Raw genomic sequence first — 27,033 nt, forward strand, 5'->3', positions numbered from 1 at the left:
TGATAGGTCCGAGGGCTTACAATGCTCCTTTTAATAATACAATATGACCGAATTGTTGTACGGCGACAGGCTAAGTAACTCTGAAGCACGTGTCAAAATTTGATGTTTTTAGGCAACAAGGCAATGATACATGGGTAAAATTGAACAAGGGATAAAAAGCGGGATAGGGTACTGCATATAGAAAGGTATAAAAATCCATTATTGTATGACTACATAGCTTTAGAACACTCGCTAGAAACAGTCAATGGAAGGATGCATACGGACTGTTTTAAAGTGGACTGACCACACAAAATTAACTGGACGTAAGTCAGATGCTAGATTGAGATTCTGTGGGAGAATCCTCGGAAAGTGTAGTCCCCATAAGAGGTGGTAGCTTAAAAAGTCGTCGTTTGACCTATAACCCAATCTGGAATCCGTACCAGAAGAGTCAGAACAGAGAAGAGTCAAAGAAGAGCAGATCGTTTCGTTGCAGGTACATTTAGCAAGCGCTAAAGCGTCACAGAAACTCTCATCTAACTCCAGTGGCAGACGTTACAAGAGAGCTGTTCGGCGTCCTGGGGTGGTTTACTGTGTAGGTACAGAGAGTGTTACGTTCCTAGAAGAGTCAACCAATATATTGCTTCCTCCTACGTAAATCTAGCGAAATTGCCATGAAGATAAAATTAGAGAGATTCGAGCACACACGAAGGCTTACCTACTGTTGTTCTTCCCGTGAAGTATCGTGACTGGAACAGCACGGCAGAGTAGTACTCCGTAGCTCGTGGTCGTGCGGTAGCGTTCTCGCTTCCCACGCCCGGGTTCCCGGGTTCGATTCCCGGCGGAGTCAGGGATTTTCTCTGCCTCGTGATGACTGGGTGTTGTGTGCTGTCCTTAGGTTAGTTAGGTTTAAGTAGTTCTAAGTTCTAGGAGACTGATGACCATAGATGTTAAGTCCCATAGTGCTCAGAGCCATTTGAGCAGAGTAGTAGATATAACAATCAAGGGTGAAACGACAGGCGCTCAATGTCAAGTGTGGGGGAAGTGTAAGATATTCAAAGGGTGTTCAAGATCGCTGAGGATGGCGTTGAAATTAATAAGTTGATACAGGACCCTAGAGGAGGATGGTAGGTGGATACAGGAGGCTAGAGGGACTGAACGTCTTTCGAGGATTTGGAGTGAGTCCTAAAATTTTAGTAGAGCCGAAATCCCCTAGGGTAATCTTTGTTATTTTGTTACTGTGCGCAGCGCTGGTTTATTGAAATACTTTTTTTGTGCAAATAATTGTTATTTGAGTTCTCGTCCTACCTCCACCCAAGCACCTTTCTCTAGGCCCATTTCAATAACAGTAAGATGATCTTATATCCATAATTCTCAGCTTAGGAAGCGTCGCTACATTAGATGCATGAATGCATGTGGTCTTTCAACTTTCCTGATCTAGCAACCACAAACATGAGTACCACTAAGTCACACCTGGTTCCCAGCTCGGTCTGTCACGAAGGGTTTAGGTATGGAACGATATACACATCCCTCTAGCTCCGGAGCAAGGTGATGGTAATGTGGGAAGTCCGCAGCCTAACTATCGCACGATCGTTTAAATCTTGAAAAGGTTGAATTTTGACACTCGCAGAATTTCACAAGCATTGTACGTTCGAATACCAAGTTGGGCTGACAAGTGAGTCGCATTATGTACCGTTACGCCGACAACTCCCTTGATCAGGCGGTTCTTCGAAAAGGTTACTAGACGCCAAACCAGAGTTGGCAGTTTCCATCCAGCCCGTGAAGTTTGAACATCCAGAAGCCATACATTCAGCATTGCGGAGTTTCTCTCCTAAGGTGCAATAAATGTTAATAAAATTTCCGCAACTCCAAACCGTCTAGTATCTAAAACCTCGCTGGCGCTTATCACGTACCATTCCCGTTTCATCACCCAGTCGTAAGTTAAATAAATGACTAGATGTTAACTCTTACTAGGTGTGAGAGATGTTTGATTGATTTAAAGCTATGTAGTTGCTGACGTACAGTAGAGGGATGCAATCATATTAGGCTGATCAGTAGTCCTTTCAGGAGAAAGCTGTTGCGAGTATCAATTAACTCCATGATTTAGGAAACTTCTTAAATTCGGAATTTTTTTTTCCTAGCACGTTTTATGGTGTCAATGATCTCACAACGCCACGCAGTTTCTGTAGAAATCTCGCTATTTTAGTACGCCGTAGCGGAGATGCAGGCCAACAGAAAAGTATGATCACTATTGAGATTACGGAAGTCAACAACACGTTTAGTTACTACTGCAGGCACGATACTGTGGTGCATCAGCTTCCGCAAGAGGACGTGACGAGACGGCGCTTGTCACCACCACCCTCCTCCCCACCGCCCAGACGTTTCGGTTACAGACTTCTGACTCATTAAATAATTTTCAACCGTTTCTACAAATGATTGTCTGTGAAATTTAACAACCCGCAGAGTGCAAAGAGAAACAGTATGTCTTTGGTTGTCAGTTTCTTCACAGTAAATTATACAGTTTTTCTTCGCCGTGGCGACAATTTCGGTGTCGTTTTGCAGTCATGGTGCAAGTGAATCTTAGCAGAGCGATGCTGAAATAAAATCTACAGTATTATTCTCTGCCATTTCCTGCTAAAACCCTTACTGAGATGCATAACAGGACAGTCGTAATATCGAGCGCAAAGGAACATTCAAGGTACCCTCCGCCACACACCTTCGGGTGGCTTGCGGAGTATGGATGTATATGGGTGGTGGTCATAATGTTCTGGCTCATCAGTGTACTTTGCGCACTACATTTCTTAATATCTTAAAAATATCTGTTGTATAAATCCCCGACATCCTATACAGTTTATTAACTGAAGAAATTTGTTCTCCTGCACATAGGGCTTCATCAGGACGGTAAAAAAAAATTATATATTGTAAATGTGCCAGTTTTTGACGAAGTCATGGCGGCATTTCTATCTTTTACCACGTAGTAACCCGTGATTTTTTTAATTCTCGATCCAAAAGAGTCAGTACTCTTCTAGGCACACATACACTGTTGACAGTAATTTTCCAAAAAGGGTTATAACATGTTGGACTGTATAAGAGCAGGTTACCTAGTTCATATTTGCGTTTATTTTCAGTGTCAGTAAGGTAAACATTGAAACGAAAAGAAAAGTTTCCGCATAGAGTCTCGACTCTACGACTCTCTGATTACCGTTCTGCATTCTTTCTGCAGCGCCAACCGCTGTCCGTGCAGTACGTTGACATCAATGGTTCATGCTTCGTACGACCCCGCATCAAAAATTCTATTTCATCAAGACGCCTGGGCACTGGAGCTCCCATTTCTGTAACATTCAATCTAGCCAAGTCCTGCATGTGCCATTTGCACGACATGGATGAGGACTAGTGGACGTGGTCCCGTTGTTAGGGTTGTTAGATATTAAGAAATGAAGTGTGCAAAGTACACTGATGAGCCAGAACATTATGACCACCACCCATCTACATCCATACTCCGCAAGCCACCCGAAGGTGTGTGGTGGAGGGTACCTTGAATACCTCTATCGGTTCTCCCTTCTATTCCAATCTCGTATTGTTCATGGAAAGAAGGATTGTCGGTATTCCTCTGTGTGGGCTCTAATCTCTCTGACTTTATCCTCATGGTCTCTTCGCGAGATATACGTAGGAGGGAGCAATATACTACTTGACTCCTCGGTGAAGGTATGTTCTCGAAACTTCAACAAAAGCCTGTACCGAGCTACTGAGCGTCTCTCCTGCAGAGTCTTTCACTGGAGTTTATTTGTCATCTCCGTAACGCTTTCACGATTACTAAATGATCCTGTAACGAAGCGCGCTGCTCTCCGTTGGATCTTCTCTATCTCTTCTGTCAACTCTATCTGGTACGGATCCCACACTGCTGAGCAGTATTCAAGCAGTGGGCGAACAAGCGTACTGTAACCTACTTCCTTTGTTTTCGGATTGCATTTCCTTAGGATTCTTCCAATGAACCTCAGTCTGGCATCTGCTTTACCGACGATCAACTTTATATGATCATTCCATTTTAAATCACTCCTAATGCGTACTCCCAGATAATTTATGGAATTAACCGCTTCCAGCTGCTGACCTGCTATATTGTAGCTAAATGATAAAGGATCTTTCTTTCTGTGTATTCGTAGCACATTACACTTGTCTACATTGAGATTCAATTGCCATTCCCTGCACCATGCGTCAATTCGCTGCAGATCCTCCTGCATTTCAGTACAATTTTCCATTGTTACAACCTCTAGATATACCACAGCATCATCGGCAAAAAGCCTCAGTGAACTTCCGATATTATCCACAAGGTCATTTATGTATATTGTGAATAGCAACGGTCGTACGACACTCCCCTGCGGGACACCTGAAATCACTCTTACTTCGGAAGACATCTCTCCATTGAGAATGACATGCTGCATTCTGTTGTCTAGGAACTCTTCAATCCAATCACGCAATAGGTCTGATAGTCCATATGCTCTTACTTTGTTCATTAAACGCGAGTTTGTATGCTGCCTGGTGGTGCTGAGGGCACGTGACACGATAAGAGGAGTATGTGAGCGGAGCACAGACGAATGGGGAACCATTCTCGCGACTGTAAGTTGCGAAAATGCGGAAATCCCCCAACTTATGCGACTTTGACAAAATCCAGATCATTGTGGCCCAGTGCCTGGGAGAGAGGGTCTCAGAAGCGGCGAAGCTGGTCAGCTGTTCTCCTGTTACCGTCGTGAGCATCTATGGAAAGTAGTTGAAGAATGCTGAAATCACGAGAAGGCGGCAAGAAGTTGGACGTCCATGCCCAATCACGGATCATAGGGCTCGGAGGCTTGCCCGCTCTTTAAAGCGGGATAGGCGGCGATCTGTTTCACAACAGAGTACAGTGCTGGCGCAGGCACAATTGCTTTGGAGCCACCGCTCACCGCACAGCGTTGAACATGGTGTTCCTCAGCAGAGGTCCCCTACGTGTTCCCACGTTAGCCCAAAAGCGTCGTCATTTATGATTATAGTGGGCGTAGGATCATCGAGAGTGGACCGCGGATCAATGGTCAGATGAATCCCGTTTGTTGTTAAACTTTGTCGATGACGTGTCCAGATTCGCCGTCATACAAGCGAACGGCTGCTCAAAACATGCAGCCCGCCACGGACGCAGGCCGGTGGGGGCAGTGTTATATTATGGAGACATTCATCTGGGCCTCCAAGGGACATGCGGTGGTAATCGAAGACATCGTGGCAGCTGTGGACTTCGTGAACATTATTAGGGACCACCTGTATCCCCTTATGCTTGATGTCTTCCCCAACAGCGGTGGCACCTTCCAGCAAATACCTGTCCTTGTCAAAATGCCACAATCGAGTCGCAGTGATTTGAGGAGAATGATAGTGAACTCACACGTTGATGTCTTGGGCCATCAGATTCGGTTTATCTGAATCCGATGAAACCCAAGAACGCAACATTGCGCCCACAAACCAACCCTCCGTAATTTATGGGGCATCTGGTGCCAGAAACCTTTGGGACGATGATGACATTGAAACAGAGGATGACACGCGTAAAGCTGACTAGTAAACACCTTTTTCCAAAGCAGTTTCACAGAGGAAGATAGCACTGCAGTTCCTTCTCTAAATCACCGCACGAACGAAAAAATGGCTGACATAGAAATAAGTGTCCAAGGAATAGAACAGCAACTGAAATCACTCAACAGACGAAAGTCCACTGGACCTGACGCGATACCAATTCGATTCTACACAGAGTACGCGAAAGAACTTGCCCCCCTTCTAACGGCCGTGTACCGCAAGTCTCTATAGGAACGGAAGGTTCCAAACGATTGGAAAAGAGCACAGGTAGTTCCAGTTTTCAAGAAGAGTCGTCGAGCAGATGCGCAAAAATATAGGCCTATATCTCTGAATTCGATCTGTTGTAGAATTTTAGAGCATGTTTTTTGCTCGCGTATCATGTCATTTCTGGAAACATAGAATCTACTCTGTAGAAATCAACATGGATTCCGGAAACAGCGATCGTGTGAGACCCAACTCGCTTTATTTGTTCATGAGACCCAGAAAATATTAGATACAGGCTACCAGGTAAATGCCATTTTCCTTTACTTCCGGAAGGCGTTCGATACAGTTCCGCACTGTCGCCTGATAAACAAAGTAAGAGCCTACGGAATATCAGACCACCTATGTGGCCGGACGGAAGAGTTTTTAGCAAACAGAACACAGCATGTTGTTCTCAATGGAGAGGCGTCTACAGACGATAAAGTAACTTCTGGCGTGCCACAGGGGAGTGTTATGGGACCATTGGTTTTCACAATAAATATAAATGACCCAGTAGATAGTGTCGGAAGTTCCATGCGGCTTTTCGCAGATGATGCTGTAGTATACAGAGAAGTTGCAGCATTAGAGGATTGTGGCGAGATGTAGGAAGATCTGCAGCGGATAGGCACTTGGTGCAGGGAGTGGCAACTAACCCTTAACATAGACAAATGTAATGTATTGCGAATACATAGAAAGAAGGATCCTTTACTGTATGATCATATGATAGCGGAACAAACACCGGTAGCAGTTATTTCTGTAAAATATCTGGGAGTATGCTTGCAGAACGATTTGAAGTGGAATGATCATATAAAATTAATTGTTGCTAAGGCGGGTACCAGGTTGAGATTCATTGGGAGAGTCCTTAGAAAACGTAGCCCATCAACAAAGGAGGCCTATACTTGAGTAGTGCTCATAAGTGTGGGATCCGTAACAGGTCGGGTTGACAGAGGAGTTAGAGAAGACCCAAAGAAGAGCGGCGCGTTTCGTCACAGGGTTATTTGATAAGCGTGATAGCGTTACGAAGATGTTTAGCAAACTCAAGTGGCAGACTCGGCAAGAGAGGCGCTCTGCATCGAGGTTTAGCTCCCTGTTCAGGTTTCGAGAGGGTGCGTTTCTGGATGAGGTATCGAATATATTACTTCCCCCTACTTATACCTCCCGAGGAGATGACGAATGTAAAATTAGAGAGATTAGAGCGCGCACGGAGGCTTTCCGGCAGTCGTTCTTCCCGCAAACCATACGCGACTGGAACAGGTTCAAATGGTCCTGAGCACTATGGGACTCAACATCTGTGGTCATCAGTCCCCTAGAACTTAGAACTACTTAAACCTAACTAACCTAAGGACATCACACACATCCATGCCCGAGGCTGGATTCGAACCTGCGGCCGTAGCGGTCATGCGGTTCCAGACTGACGCGCCTAGAACCGCACGGCCACACAGGCCGGCGACTGGAACAGGAATGGGAGGTACTGACAGTGGCACGTAAAGTGTCCTCCGCCGCACACCGTTGGGTGGCTTGCGGAGTATAGATGTAGAGGAAACCTGTCAAGCACTTGACTAATCCATGGTACCCAGAATCACTGCTGAATTACGTTCTGGATGTGGACCAACAGGCTTTTAAGTAGGTGGTCATAGTGTTCTGTCTCATCAGTGTATACAACCATGAGGGACATCTCTTGAGGTTGGACGGTACGCTACTCACGACAATGGACATTTAACGAAGAATTCACACAACAAACAGGATTATGAAAGTCGTCCTACTTTGCAACAAGCGTTGATAATCTGCAGCCCTCCCTGCATATCGTTTTCTAGTGCTGAGACAATACGCTTGTTAGTGAAGTGCCCAGCGCCTCTCGTTATCTCGCGGCCGACGGCGTGGTGTGGATCACCGCCCTCCGCTATTTATCGCGGACGGTCATCGGCCACACGGCGAGACGCACTTCCTGCGCGGAGTTATCTCGCCAGCCGGCGGCCCGCGGCCGCTCCACAGTAAAGGACCGGCGTGAGGTTTTAGATATGCATCGCGGGCCGGCCGCACTCCGCGCTGATAGAGGGCTCCGCGGGTTTATCGGAAGGCGCACGCTAGGCGAGGAGGCCAAGGGGGCCGGGACCCAACCCCCACCCCCACCCCCACCCCTACAAGGCGTCAGCGCCGGGAGATTGCCCGCTATTGATTCATTCCCCGCCGCGCGGAAATTGTCGCACGTGCTACTCGCGAAACTTGGCCAAAAAAGTTATTACCTGCAAAGAGAAACATGAACACTATTTCTTCTTTTTGCGGGCAAAGTTAAACATGTACACTTCTGGCCATTAAAACAGAAACACTACGAAGGAAAGAAAATAATGAAATTTTAGTTATTGCCCGTATACAGTATAGTAGGAATGCTACATGATTTGATTTGTACATGATCTGGGGATGTATGTGGTGTGAAATTTGGTACAAATATGTGCAATCCCCGAAAAAAAAAAAAACTCTGACCTCACTTGGCATTCAGTCAAAATGAGCTTAGATGGCAGACGAGGGGATGTAATTCCATGCTGGTTCATCTGCTCAAATTTACCGGGACAACAATCGATGAATATTAATGTGGGGTGTGTCCAACCTTCGCATTTATTACGCCTTGAAATTTGCTGGGAAGACTTTCAATGAGGTGTGTCAATGCCTATTGAGAAATGCCAGCCAATGAAGGCAATGGTGTTAGACGCTCAGACATCGAGCGAAGTAAACGTTCTCATTCCGTAGATATCCCATCGCCCCCAGGTCGGGACTCAGAGCAAGCTAGTCTGTTTCAGGAATGTTATTTTCCACAATCCACTGCCTCAAAGGTCCTGCTTTACAACAGGGCACATTCTCAAGCTGATTCACTCTAAGACAAAAAATATGTAAAAAAGACGCACCACAAAGGAATAACAAGAGTGGAACGGTAACTGGTACATGTCACGTACATGAACAGACAAACTTATGATTGCAGTTTCCACACCATGTTTGTTTCTGTGGCATGTCCTCGTGCTGTACCCTCCGACATTTGTTTTGTGGAAGCTTATGGAATGCATGCAGGCGGGAGAATGAAAATATGTGTTGCCATATAGGATACTCTTCTTTAATGGTACAGGGCGGGAAAAATCAGACAGACCCATAAAATATTTCATGCACCTTGAGGTAGACAATCTAACGTACATAATACGCAATCTGGGCAGAGATGTAAGTTGAGTTACCCATCTCAAAATGCATGAAATACTTTAAAAAAGAAATCGCACGACGAAGGAATCATTCGAATGAGACGGAAATCAGTAGATTTGGTGTACATGCACAGACAAACAAATCATTACAATTTCAGAAAAACTGAGTGATTAATTCTAGAGAAAGAGCTTCACAAATTGAGCAAGTTAGTAACGCGTTTGCCCGTCCGTAGGCCTTACGCAAGCAATTATTTTATTCGGCTTGGCACTGATTGACGGAGTTGTTGGATGTCGTCCTGAGGGATATCTTTCCAGAGTCTGTCCAACTGGCGCGTTAGATCGCCAAAATATGTATCTCTTGAAAAGACTATGAAAGTAAAATTAGAAAAATAAGAGCTCACACGGAGACTTACTAACAATCGTTCTTGTGGAAGAGGAAAGGCGTTAAGCAGCAGCAGTGCCCAAAGTACGCTCCGCCATATACCATAAGGTGGTTTGAGGAGTATACATGTAAATGTAGAATATTTAGTTTACTCGTGTCTGTAAATGACGTGTCTTGCCTGCTTGGTCGTATATCTCTTCATCATCAGGTTTGTCCGTTGTGAAAAAATTGTTGATGTACAGGGAAACAAGTATTGGGACGTTCCTGGGACCAGCACTCACAATCTTTTTCTGGAAGGTACCTGGAGCCTCCGCTTTCGGCGCGTCCAGGCTATTTGGCTCATTGTATCCTCTGAGGTGGACATCCACTCTACTACGACCATGCATTCCTATTCGTAATGGTAAGTCCTGTAACACAAGTAGACGGCTCTGCAGGAGTGGATACATTCATCAGCGCCCTGCCTATGAACAACAGTGCTATGCTATTACTATCTGCTATATCACACCACGGAACAGTCACTGGGCATTGACTACTCACGGAGCCAATGAGCATTGTTTACTGGCAGGCACACGTACCCTGTTAGTAACTGCAATGGGGGAGAACAATGTTGCAATATTCATTCCAGGACCTTAAAATAAACTCCATTCAGTCTGAAATAACCTGTACTGTCAGTTTCCTAGGAACATTTTGCACTGTATAATTTAATGTTTAAGTGTTGCTATTAAACATATTTTCCATCATATAACTCGAAAAGACTTAAGTAATAAAGAAGGTATTCTTCACAGTCCCGTACTGTTGACACTGGAAGTATTTTCTTGTTATGAAAGGTTAGACTGAGATGAATATCTACCTTGCAAGTAATGAGAGAAGCTAATAACATCTCTTATGGTAATTCTTAGAGACAAATTGTAAATAATCTGAGAAAGTTTAAAGGATTTTCATAAAAATTTAGCTGCAAAATACGGAAGGGAAATTCAAAATATTTGTCGTGAATAGTTAAGAACATAAAGTTCGACAGCAGCGAATAATGAGTGAATGTATTTTAGAAAATACCTCTAGGTATGAATAGCAGTTAACTACACAATTACTATTAAATTTTCAACTACCAAACATTTACTTAAACTGCTGTGACAACTACAGTCGCGATGATGAATCTGAATAGAATGCACATAGACACCGAGGTGACAAAAGCTATGGGATATCTCCTAATATCGCATCGAACCTTCTTTTGCCCAGCGAAGTGCAGCAACTGGACGTGGTATGGACTCAAAATGCAGTTAGAAGTCCTCTGAAAAAAATGTTGAGCGATGCTGTCTCTGCAGTCGTCCATCATTGCGAAAGTATTGCCGGTGTAGGATTTTGTGCACGAACTGGCCTCTCGATCATGTCCCGTGAATGTTCGATGGGGTTCATGTCGGGCGATTTGGGCGGCCAGATCAATCGCACGAAATGTCCAGAATGTTCCTCAAACCAATCGCAAACAACTGTGACCTAGTGACATGGTGCAATGTCATTCATAAAAATTCCATCGTTGTTTGGGAACATGATGTCCGTGAATGGCTGCAAATGGTCTCCAATTAGTCGAACATAACCATTTTCAGTCAATGATCAAGTCCATTACATTTACACAGAGTCACCACCAGCTTGCACGGTGCATTGTTTACAATTTGGGGCCGTGGCTCTGCGAGGTCTACGCCACACACTAACTCTACCATGAGCTCTTACCAACTGAAATCTGGACTCATTTGGCCAAGCCAGTCGTCCATAGTCCAACCGATATGGTCACTATCCCAGGAGAGGCGCTACAGGAGATGTCGTGCTGTTACTAAAGGCAGTCGCGAAGGTTGTGTACTGCCATTGTCCATTAAAGGCATATTTCGCCGTACTGTCCTAACGGATACGATCGTCGTATGTCCTATATTGATTTCTGAGGTTATTTCACGCAGTGTTGCACGTCTGTTAGCGCCGACAACTCTACGTAAACGCCGCTGCTCTCAGTCATTCAGAGAAGGCAGTCGGCAACTGCGTTATCCACAGTGAGAGGTAATGTCTGAAATTTGGTATACTCGGCACACTCTTAACACAGTGGTGGATCTCCAATTACCGAAATGTAATGTCCCGTGCGTCTAGCTCCAACTAATATTCCGCGTACAAAGTTTTCTTAACTCCAATCGTGAGGCCATAGTCATGTCGGACAACTTTTCACATTAACCATCTGAATACAAATGACAGATTCGTCAGTGCACTGCCATTTTATACGTTCCAGAGGTGATACTACCGCCATCTGTATACAGGGTGGTCCACTGATAGAGACCGGGCCAAATATCTCACGAAATAAGCGTTAAACGAAAAAAATACGAAGAACGAAACATGCCTTGCTTGAAGGGAGAAACCAGATGGCGCTATGGTTGGACCGCCAGATGGCGCTGCCATATGTGAAACGGATATCAACTGCGTTTTTTAAAATAGGAACCCCCATTTCTATTACATATTCGTGTAGTACGTAAAGAAATATGAATGTTTTAGTTGGTCCACTTTTTTCACTTTGTGATAGATGGCACTGTAATAGTCACAAACATATGGGTCACAATTTTAGACGAACAGTTGGTAACAGGTAGGTTACAGGGTGGTCGATTGATCGTGACCGGGCCAAATATCATCAGCAAAACCTAGGCAATTTAAACTCATGGGCCGGCCGGAGTGGCTGTACGGTTCTAGGCGCTACAGTCTGGAGCCGAGCGACCGCTCCAGTCGAAGGTTCGAATCCTGCCTCGGGCATGGATGTGTGTGATGTCCTTAGGTTAGTTAGGTTTTAGTAGTTCTAAGTTCTAGGCGACTGATGACCATAGAAGTTAAGTCGCATAGTGCTCAGAGCCATTAAACTCATGTTTCCTTTGGGTCTTCAAAAATGGATTTCTTCGTGTTAGTCTTGTACCATTCCCTCATTATGTATTCTAAAGCATATTTGAACTGTAATATATTTATTTATTATTATTTGTTCATTTCTTATGCAAATACCCGCCCCAGTCACATTAATGTAACTACCGTCGATGTTCGACGTCAACGTGCAATAACCACTGACAAATGGCAGGTCACTAGCTGTGAAGGGTACATAAAAGTGTGTCGGTGGGACATGGAAAACGTGCAGTCATTGTCGTAATGTCGAAACTCACCGACTGATCGGACGTCCAAAAGGGGTAATTACTGGCTTTCAGGCCAAGGGTGACAGCATTTCTGTAACGGATAAGTTTGTAAACTGTTCGCGTGCCGATGTGGATAAAGTATACCGTGCGTGGGAAAATGGTGCTGTCCAAAACTGGCTCCGAGGCAGGTGTGATGCATCATGGGCCATGGATGACAGGGATGAACGACGGCTTCTGTGCGAAAGGCGTGCAAATGCTGAGCAACTGAGTGTCCAGATAAAACAAGGGGCTAACAACTGTGTCTCCTGAATGACTGATCAACAAGCGTTGCTGTGTATGAGCCTCTGCAGCAGGCGCCTGCTGACTGCTGTTCATCGGTGACGAAGGTTGGAACTGGACATCCACTGAGTGGCGTCAGGTGGCCTTTTCTGGAGAATCGCGTTCAAATGGTTCAAATGGCTCTGAGCACTATGGGACTTACCATCTGAGGTCATCAGTCCCCTAGACTTAGAACTACTTAAACCTAACTAATCTAAGGACATCACATACATCCATGCCCGAGGCAGGATTCGAACCTGCGACAGTAACAGTCGCACGGTTCAAGACTGAAGCGCCTAGAACCGCTCGGCCACCGCAGCCGGCCAAGAATCACGTTCAAAAATGGTTCAAATGGCTCTGAGCACTATGGGACTTAACTTCTAAGGTCACCAGTCCCCTAGAACTTAGAACTACTTAAACCTAACTAACCTAAGGACATCACACACATCCGTGCCCGAGGCAGGATTCGAACCTGCGACCGTAGCAGCCGCGCAAGAATCACGTGTTATGGTCCATCGGACAGATGGCCGTTGGCGTGTAGGGCATGAAACGTCTGCAAGCAATCACCCTGCAACGATCATCGGAAAGGTCCAGACCGGAGGAAGGAGCGCTATGGTCTTTGGAATGATCTCATGGCATTCCCTGGGTGATCTCGTCATTCCGTGGGGCAGAGTGGATCAATAAAAGTGTGTATCTATCCCTGGGGCCTTGTCAACCAATACTTGCAGTTCGCCTGTACCAGTAGAACAATTCAACGTATCACACAGCGCCTGGAGTGTGCGTTAGTGATTCGAAGTGCGACAGGACGAGTTTACCGTGCTCCCTTCGCCACCAACTCCCCGGATTTAAACCAACCGAGAATCTGTGGAACCACGTCGAACGGGCTTTCTTGCGATGGATCCTCAACCGAGAACCCAAGCGCAGCTGGCCACATGGAGTCGACACGTGGATCCCTGTTGGTATCTTCCAGAACCTAACTGACTCTCTTCCTGCTCGTCCAAGCTGCAAAATTTGGTTATTCGGGCTTTTGATAGGTGTTCACATTAATGTGACTGGACCGTGTACGTTACGCACTCACCTCAGTAAAATACATGGCGTTTAAAAAATTGCTCAAAAATAAAAGAACTCTTGTAACGAGACGTCACAAAAGATATTATCCGTTGTTGACCCACAGTTTATAGCCTGAATTTTATTTACGGGATGGCAAAGTAACTTTCCACGAGTGCAAGTCCTTGAACAATGATGGACGTGAGGCGTCAGGATCGCTTAGGTATCAATGTATGGGCAGGCTTTGTCGGTGACATTCACAGGACCATACACTGTACAAAACATATTATCCGGTGCTGTGTATCAGGGGTTTCTCCGCGACAAATTACCAGTGCTGTTGAAGAACATTACCTTTCTAAAAATACAACAACTGTGATTCATGCACGAAGGAACTCCACTCCATTTTCTACGGACTGTGCAACGGTACCTCGCTGCAATGTTTCATGGGCGCTGAACTGGTGGAGGAGGTCTGACAGCATGGCCGCCTCGTTCACCAGACCTGATTCCGTTGAGTGTCTGGCTGTGGACCTTTTAAAGGCATTGGTGTATAGCCAATCCTTTGACTAAGAACATTTAACCAGTACCTGTGAATCCGAATGGAGCCATGTGTATTTGAAAGAGTGCATGGTTTATCGCCCACAAGAAATTGCTAGTATTCTACATCTAAATGATTACTGTGCAATTTACAATTAAATGCATAGCAGAGGGTTCATCGAACCACCTTCAAGCTATTCCTCTACCGTTCCACTCTCAAATGGCCTGCCGGAAAAACAACCAGTTAAATCTTTGCGTTCAGTGTCCGGTTTCTCTTATTTAATTATGACGATATTTGTCTCTATGTATATGGGCACCAACAAAATATTTTCGCAGTAGGAGGAGAAAGCTGGTGATTGAACTTTCATGAGACGATCCTGCCGCAGCGAAAAACGCCTTTGCTTTAATGATTTCCAACCCAATTCACGTATCTTATCCGTGGCACTAACTACCGTGTTTCACGATCGTACAAAATGAGCTGTACTTTCTTGAAATTCCTCGATCTGTTCTTTCTTGAAATTCTTCGATGTCCTCCGTCAGTCTCATCTGACGCGGAGACCACACCGCGCGCCAATACTTCAGATGGGGGAGAACAACAGTGGTTTAATCTGTTTCTTTACTCGACCTGTTGTATTTTCTAAGTGTTCTGTCAGGGAATCGAACTCTTTGGTTTGCTTTCCCCACAACATTATCTATATGATCGTTCCAGTTTAAGTTATGTAATCATGATCCCGAAGTAGTTAGAAGAATTTACAGCCTTTAGATTTGTGTGATTTATAGTGTAACCGAAATTTAATGGATTTCTTTTAGTATTCATGGGGTGAATTCACACGTTTGACTATTTAAAGTTAATTGCTACTTTTCGCACCACACAGATATCTTGTCTGAATCATTTTGCAATTGGTTTTGATCATCTGGTGATTTTACAAAACGGAAAATGAGGTCACCATCTGCGAAGAATCTAAAGGGCAGCTCAGATTGTCTCTTACGTCGTTTATGTAGATCAGGAACAGCAGAGGGCCTGTAACACTTCCTTGAGGAACGCCAAATGTTACTTCTATTTCCGTCAGTTACTACGGACAGTGACCTCTCTGACGGGAAATCACGAAGCCAGTCGCGATACTCTATAGGAAAGCAATTTGATTAGAAGTCGCTTGTGAGAAATGGTATCAAAATCCGTCTGGAAATCTAAAAATATGGAATCAGTTTGACATCCTCTGTAGATAGCACTCGATACTTCATGAGAAGAAACTGCTAGTTTTGTTTCACAGGAACTGTGTTTTTTGAATTCTTGCTGACTTTTTGTCAATAAATTGTTTTTTTGGGGTAATTTGTAATGTTCGAACACATTCCAAAATCCTTTCTTGGTTATTGGTGTGGCTCGTGCAACTTTCCAGCCTTTAGGTGCAGATCTATCGACGAGCGAGCGGTTGTATATCATTGCTAAGTAGGGAGCTATTGTATTAGCATACTCTGAAAGGAACCCTACTGATATACAATCTGAACAAGAGCCCTTACCTGTATTAAGTAATTTAAGCTGATTCTCTACATCGAAGATACCTACTTCTCAGCAACTCATGTTGGTAGTTGTTCTCGATTCGAATTATGGAGGATACTATTAAAAGCAGCTCACATTATTATTATTATTATTATTATTATTATTATTATTATTATTATTATTGTATTGCAAAGAAGGGCTGGCTGATGTGTAGTCAAATGCAGCGCTGCCTATAGCATTTACTTGTGCGTAACAAACAGACGGGAGCGAGAGGACAGGCTGACCCATATCTCAGCACGTTTTGGTTTGCTGACCTATCATACAGGGACATTTATTTTAGTTTTGACCAATACTACATTCCGTACATCTCTGCTGCCGATTTCACTTTTCACAGACAAAGGTTGAAAATAAAAGATTATTATTTCTCTTCCGTTAAGCACTAGTCGTGACGAGTGGATACAAATCGAGAAGTGCTCTCGCATTTGTAAAACATTTAAACATATATGCATTGTCTAAAGTATTACAAGTATCACTTTAACATTCAATCCTGTTATATTTTAAAGCAACTTGGCAGTAGTCATCTCAGCAGCTCAAAAACAGTAAAAGAGGAAAAAGGCAGGAGTTTTATATTACAGCAGACTACCTTAGGGATACCAGTGACCGTCTTGCAAAACGTATTCATTATTTGTGGGGGTTAGTTGCAATTTCCGCCACGTTATTTTCTAAGCATTTTAAGAAACATGAGAAAACCGTATAATTTCTACGTTATTATATTTACGAAGCTCAAATATTGCGAATTAATTGCCACCGTGATCTCTGTAAGCATATTCGAAGATATGGCGACACTATTTCCAAGAATTTCGTGTGTTTTACAGTATTTGCTCGTTGTCAATTTTGAAAACCAAACTGAAGGGAATAGCGGAAAAACATGTTGTAGCATTTTCAGAGCAAGTACAACCTTTCATAAATAATGACATAACACTTTATTCTATCATCTGAGTCAATAATTTCAAAACGTAAGTGGTTATACAATTTTAGACATTAAGGTAGCGGTTCTTTTTTATTTACACAAAATCATTGTTATGGTTCTCTTCTGCACGTCTTGGCTCCGACATTTCATCATCCACATATGAATTCATATTTAGAATCACTCTGCTATTTTCAGGCACTCGTTCAGAGTACTGCAGACGAGAATCATTTTCCCACTGCGTACCAAAATGTTTCACCAATAGCTTTCGAATGTAAACCATCTTTGACTCTGCAACAGGAATGCCAATCGGCAGTGGGTCTGGGTGATTAGAAGCCCATGTTTTGCATTTCTTTAGGACGTTGTTGTCGTGTTTCTTTCCTCGCTTCACCCGGCCTACGTTGTGTAGCAGTTTCTGCGCTCTCCGTCTGTCAGTACACTCAGTGCTCACTACTGCAGCTCGCAGAAGGCTGACTGGAGCTTGCTCTAACACTCTAGAAGCAAGGCAGTGAGAGTGGTGTGACTTTGCGTGAAACACTATGACTGGTGCATACACGTTGTAGGTTTTCAAAGGGAAAAACTGAAACGGTTTTGTTCACGTTGCAGGATTTGAAACTCACTCCAATGCTCAAAGCCCTGTACTACACGAAGTGGTCGGCTTATATAAGATTACCTTTCAGCACATGGTAGAGTTTGATATTGATAACTAGACGGTACGAATACCGAAATTGTCACTTGGCAGGTTTCGAAACTCATCATGTTATTTTTTTCAGGCTCAGGTCACGTAAACGGTGTCGTTACCGATACCGACATAAGTCAACCTCTAGTGGTTTGAATACATTACGCAGTAGTTCGTCAAGTTAACAGGCCTGGAGAGGTGCCTCGTCAGTGGATGGGCAACTCATTAACACATTCAGATCGTCTGACGAGTTTGTACTAGGTCGATACAGGTAATCATACCATTTGACCTGAGGCTGAAATAAAAGAATATATATATTAATTTGTCCTCTTCGTTCCTTGCACAGCTGAACTACCCCTCTGTAATGACATCAGTCCAAGAGCGATGTTAAACTACAATATTAGTTGCAGCTTTCAGTTTTACGAGTTTTCCAAATGAGCCGATTTTCGTTATTGGCAGTAGGCGGCTTCCGGCAATTCAGTGAGCTAAACCGTTTGCGGTCCACGATGCAAATGTGTGCCACTGCGAGGTCTTTGTTGATGGTTCGGGCGCGCGCTTTCATCTCGATCGACCGCAGTATTTTCGAAGCTTGGCGCCACCATCGGGCCGCTGCGCCCCTCCCGGCGCCTCCACCCCTCCGTCCCTCCCCCCACCCCACCCCTCTGCCGCCGCCCACGACTCGCGCGCCGCCCCTCGGTCGCCGCCGCCGCCGGTCGGCCGCCCGACGCCACGCGAACGCCGGCGGAGCTGCCCGAAGTCGGGCGAGGCGCGGCCCTGGCCCCCGCGCCGGATCAATAGCGCCTCCGCCACCGCCGCCGCCGCCGCCACCCCTCTCCGCCCCCGCTGTTGCCGCCAGCAGCCGGGGGTGGCCGGCAGGCAAGCGCAGTCACGCTTCGCCAGTGCTCCAGGCATGACTGCCCGCACGCAAAGCAATAACTATTCTAAAGTTTAAAAGCCTGTCTCTCAGTAGTTTTTTCTTAGCGTAAAACGTTTAACCTGTCGTCTCTTTTTTGACACTGTTGTGATTTTTTCGGAAGAGTATTTTTTACACGACATACTGTAGTTTTGAGAAGTGGACTGTCGTCGCTGACTTGCCGGAGAACTGTTTTTGTAATACGAGTGCCTCATCGATTTTTTTGGTCGCTTCCTTCGCTGCTGAACATGTGTACCGTTTGAGACGCGTCGCTATTTTTGTGGAGGAACGCGCGCGTGTCTCAGATCACAGTGGCTCGGCGAGGTAGCGTACTGATGTGCCGCCGTTACTGACAACGAAGATTTCCGTGCCAGCGTGCTGGTCGCTCGCACGCCGCCACCTGCCAATAGCACTCCCAACCGCGCGCTGTGTCTGCCGCACGGGGCCCAGCTGCTGCTCCGCCTTCGCGCCGCTATTTCGTCTGCGGCAGCCGCTTCGCCCTGAATAATGGAGCATCGCGGCGCCTGAGCGACCACCCAACCACGCCCACCATTGGTCCAGGACCGTCGCCGGATGACGTCACTGCGGCTGGAGCCGGCAGGCGAGCCCGTGTTGAGGTTAGTGGCGGCCCGGCCTTGGCAGACGTCCTGCGTTCGAAGCCCGCCCGGGATCTAGCTGCTGCAACCACGCCCGCGACGACTCGCTAGCTGTGCCCAGCTGCTTGCAGCACTCTCTCGTTTCACAGCTGTCGCCCCCATCCCCGAGGCACCACGCTACACACAGCCACTCGTGTGAAATCAACTCTGCGTTTCGCTGTCATTTGACATTAATGTGAAGTTATGCGATCAGCTGTGTTTAAGTATACAGACACAGAAAATCCCAAACCAAGAACGCTAAAATTCCTTTATTTGATAACTAGTTTCAACGCGTTCACGGCCCATCTTCAGATCTAAAATACAGAAAATTGCACAACAATAATGTACTACATTTTATTTTTAAATCTCCATCCACGGCACGTACCACTAAACCTTTTATTAATTCACTGAACAAGTCACGTCGATACCCAAGAAAGGAAATAGTGGTAATTCGCCGAATTAGAGACCCATATCATTAACGTCGATTTGCAGTAGGATTTTGGAACATATACTGTGCTCTAACATTATGAATCACCTCGAAGAAAACGATTTATTGACAAACAGCCAACACGGATTGATAATATATCGTTCTTGTGAAACACAACTAGCTCTTTATTCTCACGAAGTAATGAGTGCTAACGACAGGACACATCAAATTTATTCCTTCTGGAGAGAAGCCATTCCTCACAAGCGATTTCTAATTAAATTGCAAGTCTGTGGAGTATGGTGTCAGTTATGTGACTGGATTCGTGACTTCCCTTCAGAAAATTCATAGTTCGTAATAACTGACGGAAAGTCATCGAGTAAAACAGAAGTAACATCTATCGTTCCCCAATTAACTGTTATAGTCCGTCTGTTGTTCCTGACCTACACAAACGATGTAATAGACAATCTGAGCAGTCCTGTTAGATTGTCTGCAGGTCGTGCTGTCATTTACCGGCATGTAATGTCATCAGATAATCAAAAAGAATTGCCAAATAATTTGGACAAGATATCTTTTTGGTGCAATAAAGTGGCAATTGAATCTAAATAAAGAAAAGTATGAAGCCATCCAAATGAGCTCAAAAAGAACCCGCTAAATTTCAGTTATACTATAAATGCCATAAATCAAACCAAATGCTCAACTAAATGCTTAGGGACTACAATCATGAATAAGTTAAATTGGAATGATCACATAGATCATGTTGTGGAGAAAGCAAACTAAAGACGGCAATTTATTGCCAGAACTCGTACAAATTTAACAGGTTTACTGAAGAAACTATTTACATACCATTGCCCGTCCTGTTCTGTAGTTTTGCTGTGCGGCGTGGGATCCGCATCAGGTAGGATAGACGGAGGACATCCAAAAAGTTCAAAGAGGGGCAGCTCGTTTTGTACTATCGCGAAATAGGGGAGAGTGTGCCACGGATTTGATATACGAATTGGGATGGCAGTCATTAAAACAAAGCCGCTTCTCGCTGCAACAGGATCTTCCCATGAAATTTCAATCGCCAACTTTCTCCTCAGAGTGTGAAAATATTTTCTTGGTGCCACCTGCGTATGGAGCAATAATCATCATAATAAAATAAGAGAAATCAGAGCTAACACGGAAGGATTTAAGTGTTCGTTTCGCCCGTTCGCTGTTCGAGCGAGGAACGGCAGAGAAGTAGTTTAAACGTGGTTCGATGAACCCTCTGCCAGTCACTTAATTTTGAACCAGAGTATCATGTAGATTCTATGTATACCACTCTCCAGGCAATACAGATCGTCATAATATGTTTAGCTGAATCACTCTTATTGTCGTGTTCAAACTCAAAAAAATATATAGATAGTAACAAAATAAAAATGTACGATGTGCATTTGGTAAGTGGTCTATGGCTGTAACAGACATGGCTAGTGATATACTGTATGTAACCGTGACGACCTACCTTAGGTATACCACTGACCAAACACGCTTTGCACGTCTTTATTTTATAAGGATGTATATAATAATTTTTCAGTAAGTACTTGACTGTAGGAGTTATTTAGTGAAGAGACTATGACGATGGGTAATGCCTGGTGGCTGGTACGCTCGGAATCAAGTAATAAAAGTTTCATTGGAGGTTTTATGGAGGTTTAAATATAAAATGTATTATGTTATTGTTCATTTCTGTTATATAATTTTCTGTATTTTAGATCTGAAGATGACTCCTCGATGAGGTGAAACTAATTATCAAATAAAGGAATTTTACCAATCTTGATATAGGATTTTTTATCCACATACTTGAAGCTCTGCCTTATCTTTGCCGGGGTGCACAGATTTTGCAAAGTACGCAGGTTATGACAGGTACCAATACTGTCATTTACAGAAGAACGGGAAAGGTGATAGAACATGATATCGAGGGGGGAGGGGGGGGGATAATTTGGGTTCCGGAGAAATGTAGAAACACGTGAGACGAAACTGTGGCCCTAGGACTTAACCTAGAAGATAGATTAAAGAAAAAAGAAAGTCAAACCTAAGTTTATAGTATTTGTAGATTCAGATAAAGCTTTTCACAACGTTGACCTGAATTCAGTCTTCGAATTTCTGAAGGTAGCAGTGAGAGTAAATAAAGAGATTGAAAGGTTATTTCCAGCTTGGTAGTAAGGTAGCGCTGTAACCTATCCCAGATGTTGTTTCCTCTTTATTGTGAACAGGTAGTAATGGAAACTAAGGAGAAATTTCTATAGAGGATTAAATTTTAAGGAGAGGAAACAAAAACTTTGAGGTTTGCCAATGACATTGTAATTTTCTCATAGGCGGTGAAGGACTTAAAAGAGCAGTTGTGTCTTGAAAAGAGGTTAAAAGATGAACATCAATGAAATTAAAGCAAGGGTAATGGAATGTAGTTGAATTAAATCAGGTGATACTAAAGGAATTAGATTAGAAAGTGTGAAACTAGAAGTAGTAGATAAGTTTTGCTATTTGGACAGCAAAACAACTGATTATGCCCGAAGTTGTTGTTGTTGTTGTTGTTGTTGTGGTCTGTCTGAACACTAGTTTGATCGAGCTCAGCAAGATACTCTGTGATGTACCAGCCCACTCATCGCCAGATAACTACTACAACGTACTATATCTACTTGAGTCTGCAGTTTTACCCCTCCACACCTCTCTCCATTACCAAACACGATATCTTCATGTCTCTGAATGTGTCCTATCAACCGACCCCTTCTTTAAGTCAAGTTTTGGCATAAATTTGGAAATAAGAGGATATAAAATGGAGATTGGCTACAGCACAAAATGTATTTCTGAAAAACAGGAATATGTTAATATCTAATATAAATTTGAGTGTCTGAAAATCTTGTGTGAAGTTATTTGTGTTGAGTGTTGCCGTGTGCAGCAGTGACATGAGGACAATAAGCAGTTCACACAAGGAGAGAACAGCAGCTTTTGTAATGTGGTGCTACAGAAGAATGCTGAAGATTACATGGGTAGATCTCGTAACTAATGAGGAGACATTGAATATAACTGGGAATTAACAGTTTTATGTCACAACTGGACTAAAATAAGGGATCGGATGAGAGAACCCATCCTGAGGCATCAAAGAATCGTCAGTTTTGTAAGGAAAGCAAGTTTGATGTGTAGGGGCGTATAAGCTAGAGAATCTTCCGACTGAAGGCCACAACAACAACTTAATTTTTTTGAGGGACCCCATGGTCGCCTTTGGATATAAAAAGTATTGTTTTCATGTGATTCATCGTAGAGGAAGGTGCTGTAGGGCCATTTAACTGTATTTTATTATTATATCGTCACTGGATATGCTGCTTTACGGGATATGCTGCTTTATTTTTTTATCACGTGATCTATGTTTACAACTTCATCGTCACACGTGCTTGTGGCAGTCCAAGTCAAACGACACATCGAAGTGCGTAAAGTAATCCAAAACGTAGCCACATGGAAAAATCAGTAGTGCTACTATAAAGATAAAATATGCCAGCTCCTGTCTGCCCCCAGTAAGGAAGACCAAAAGTACGTTCATCGAATTTCACGCCTGCACGAATTCAATGGTTTTGTTGAGCAGGACTAGTACAATTACGTCTGAAGAAAAGTGGTATTCTATCGAAACTGAGCATATGAATTAAATGCCATGGACTATCCAATTATTATTAAAAACTATTATTAATTATTATTACTATTATTATTATTATTTCCATTAAAAGCCATTCCATGAGTTGCGACACAGAAGCAGCAAATTTCACAGCGGTCCAGGAAATGTTTTCGTTTGTTCCATTGACGAATCGCAAAAATAAGTACTGTTGTTATTGTTCGTTAACTTCTTGTAATACGGATCAATAACCTTTTTTTACTTTTTCATTTATTATTGCTGTTGTGGCCTTCAGTCCACACTGGTTTCATACAGCAATGTAAGGAACTCTCTTCATCTCTACATCGAGTTCTGCACTCTATCTACAAGTATTTCATCCTTGTTATTGTAGCAAGCCTTTATCGTCACAGACTCTAACCTGGCATTTTTATCACATGCAAGATGTTACTGCCTGCAGTTTTCATTCGTTGACTGCAATCAAGACCTAATGCTTTTTTTACGTTATGTGAAATGGAAAATTTTAAATTTCTCTACAAAAAGAGCTAAATGCTAATGAATGGCTCTAGCTACAATTTTGTTAAAGTCTGATTCGCTCTTGCAAGAGTTTGTATTGGATAATAGTCGTTCGTTGACAACTGTGTCACGCTCTGAGTTATCATACGGGGCGATGAGGTGCAGCATTGATTTCCGCATAAGCGGAGTTAGTATCTCAGTCATCGCATCCAGACTTTTGTTTTCCGTTGTATTTCTAACATACTTAACGCAAATGGTGGGACGTTCACTCAGACAAAGCCATAACCTTGTTCTTACGTATCGTTGACCGAGATAGTGCTCCATGTCTAACGATTTCGTTTAAATTTTCCTTCGTTCCACAACTTGCCAACATACAAGTGAACTGTAGTGAGCCTACCCCGTTTCCTCAGTGCATTGGCAATAACTTGCAGGTGATAACGTAACATTAACAATATACTTTTTTAAATTCTAGCCAAAATCTTAAGAGCGTAGATTTTTGAGTGAACACGTAGGTGAATGCTTAAGATAATAGCACAAAACAGACTGTAATCGTAACCGGTCACACTGGTGATGGTTCAACACATATATTTCAACAAAGAGCCGTTAATGCACAATAAAATGATCACAGTTTATTAACTGCTGGAACAAGTACACAGTCATTCACTACAGGAACCTTTATGAAACTAATCTATCCAGGTCTCGTCCTTACCTTGTACCGATAAGGGGTCATCTTTTACACTGTAGTTGTTCTGGAGGACTTCGATTTTACCTGAGCGCCACTTCGAAAACCAAACGGTATCCCGTAACGAGAGACTACACTATTTCGCATATTTCAAACTCATTAGGATTTTTTGTAACCATTTCTTGAAGAACTAATGACAGGCACTGTTGCATAACCCCGGTACAGTAACACCCCAAAGAATTTCGCAAGATCTTTACAACAAAATATTTTCATTGAAATTGCAGGCCTGCCGATGTTCATCTGGTATGTACTGTATAACATTGTTTACTTCTACAGAAACAACGTCAACGTAGAATACGGACTGCCTAGTTCCTATTCTCATTTCACCCAAAACAACAATTATATTTATTTTTTACGAACAAAGCCGGTATTAAGAATAACCATGAAGAGAAGTATATGATCTGAAAAGGCAGCTTTCGCAATCCAGCCTTCTCCATAATACAAACTGACCTAACTGATGTTCGGTCTACGTCCTCTTCCCGAAAATGGTGGAAACATATTTTCTTATATTTGGACGTTTCCGGTCTTTCCTTCTTACAGTATTTACCCGCAGGGCTTTTCGAGTTGGACTGATTGTAAATATTAAAGTCAAATGACAGAAATAAAACCATTATAGTAAAAGCGAATAGAGCAACAGAAATTCATTACATAAAAGAAGATCTCGCTCAATCGAGTCCACTTACGAATGAAATGTCAGTGTTGTACACTTTACACTACAACGCCACACAATCAAATCTAATCAATCAAGTACTAATGTCTGACACAACTGACATGGTGGACGTAGCACGAAGTTTTTAACATCATGACAACTCTCCTTATTATACCTCCATGGACAAGAGGCGCTAATTACTTGTAACCTCTCTGATAAAGTTCCTAAACAGTAAATGTGAAAAACTCAAATGCAGTGCTTTAGAGGACAGTACAATAAGCAATGTCGAGTACACAGGGCTGCAGATATGTCCATCACTTCAAAACATTTCTTCCTACTAATCTACCTGAAGCATACTGGTAAACTTAGGACATTCTAGATATTTCGCCATCATTCGTCTCCCAGGAGCAATGGACCTGAACTTAATACGAAAATGTCACCTGATGATGAAGTAAAGCGATTCGTAAATAAAAAACCTAAAATTTAGTGACTAGCTGTGTTGTGTCTTTATTTACATCTTGATTAATATGCGTTTTCAAATTGCCTGTCGACTCTCTGAAGGTAAATACGAAGTTTGCCTATGTCAGGACCTCGTAAGATAGTTAAGAGCTTAACGATTTTCAGACAACACAGACAACTTCGAGCGAAGCATTCAGTGGGTAGCAACGCGGACATAACAGAATAACTGTAGTACCTCGGCACCGAAAATCTATGCTCTTATTTTAAGTAGTTGCGCCTTACTTAGCCATCAGCGCAAAAAAGTTTCTGGTAACTACGACACTTTCTTTTCTTTGTCTCTTGAGTGTAGATATCGACTATAGGTCGACGAATAGCTGAAGTGCTGGTTGGATGAGAAGCTTTTTTTTTCTGCTTCCATCAATGGCTCGCACTTCATGAACGGACTAGAGACTCAATGGCTTTCCGGCCGTTCTGGCCGTAATGAGCGCCATGGCTGTATAATGAAGCATTTAGCGGCCATCGGAAATCGTTTCTTGATATGGAACCGCAGCGGCAGAAAGGTTTCTGTTGCGTGTTATCTCAGGGGAATCTCACTGTGCTATCAACCACGTGAACGCAGAAATTAGTGGCACGTTTTTTGTCATTTTCTAAGTCCACGAATATTATGCATGGTAACTTCAGTATTTCAAAGACTATATTTTAGCCAACAGTGTCGAAAGCTTTTTCAGAATCTGCAATTGCTATAAATGCTGATTTGCTCTTTTTTTCCTATCTTCCAAGAAATCTGAAGAATCAGTATTAAGTGTTGGAATTATTACATTCTTCTTGAAGTCTGAGAGCGTTTCGCTTCACTCAGTATAATTTTTAAACTATCTGGAGTGTTCGTCATCCTTGGTTGTCCCAGCGATCATAATAATTCTCGGGGAGTTACGTGTTTTCCAGGCACCTGATTTAGAATTAGGTCTTTTAATGCTATTTCAGATTCTTTAAATCTGCTTCTCAAGTTCCGGGAAATGAGTGGTACGTTTCTTGGTTTTTTTATTTAGTCCGCGTTACTGTTTCCGAGTGTCTGTTATCCAGGAATAGCAGCTTCCACTGACCAGGTAAACAAAATTAATCTGTGTTGACTTACTTTTTTTATTTAGTCCGCGTTACTGTTTCCGAGTGTCTGTTATCCAGGAATAGCAGCTTCCACTGACCAGGTAAACAAAATTAATCTGTGTTGACTTACATCGTCTTAATGTTTCCCGAAAAGGATGGAACATGGAGAAGATGGGAAACTGAAAATTTGCTTTTGTCTGTTCTCCGGAGCGTTTTCTTTGTCTTGTTAGGAAAAATGTACGAACTTTTTCTTCTAATTGTTATTAGTTTATAGCAGTAATGTTATCCTCTAAGTGCTCTAAATCTCATTCGTACCTCATACTGTACACTTAACTAGTAAATCCTGTGCATATATTTCGCCATTAAACAAGGAATTAATGTAATACCGCAGTACCAAATTTGACACGAATAGCCGCTTGCATTACG

The 27,033-nt window shown here is 43.2% G+C and overlaps 2 protein-coding genes across 2 annotated transcripts in view; one reads left to right on the forward strand and one right to left on the reverse strand.

Moving 5' to 3' along the window:
• Window positions 1-18,464, reverse strand: part of LOC124803320 (collagen alpha-1(I) chain-like) — a 32,839-nt gene extending 14,375 nt beyond the window's left edge. Inside the window, exon 1 of the mRNA XM_047264504.1 lies at window positions 18,152-18,464. Within this exon, the coding sequence (XP_047120460.1) occupies window positions 18,152-18,464 (313 nt within the window). The remainder of the gene's footprint in view (window positions 1-18,151) is intronic.
• LOC124802602 (protein turtle-like) overlaps window positions 1-27,033 on the forward strand; it is an 888,421-nt gene that overhangs the window by 404,185 nt on the left and 457,203 nt on the right. The gene's annotated exons all lie outside the window — the stretch shown is intronic.

Source organism: Schistocerca piceifrons, chromosome 6, assembly GCF_021461385.2.
Source record: "Schistocerca piceifrons isolate TAMUIC-IGC-003096 chromosome 6, iqSchPice1.1, whole genome shotgun sequence".
Classification (NCBI taxonomy): Eukaryota; Metazoa; Arthropoda; class Insecta; order Orthoptera; family Acrididae; genus Schistocerca; species Schistocerca piceifrons.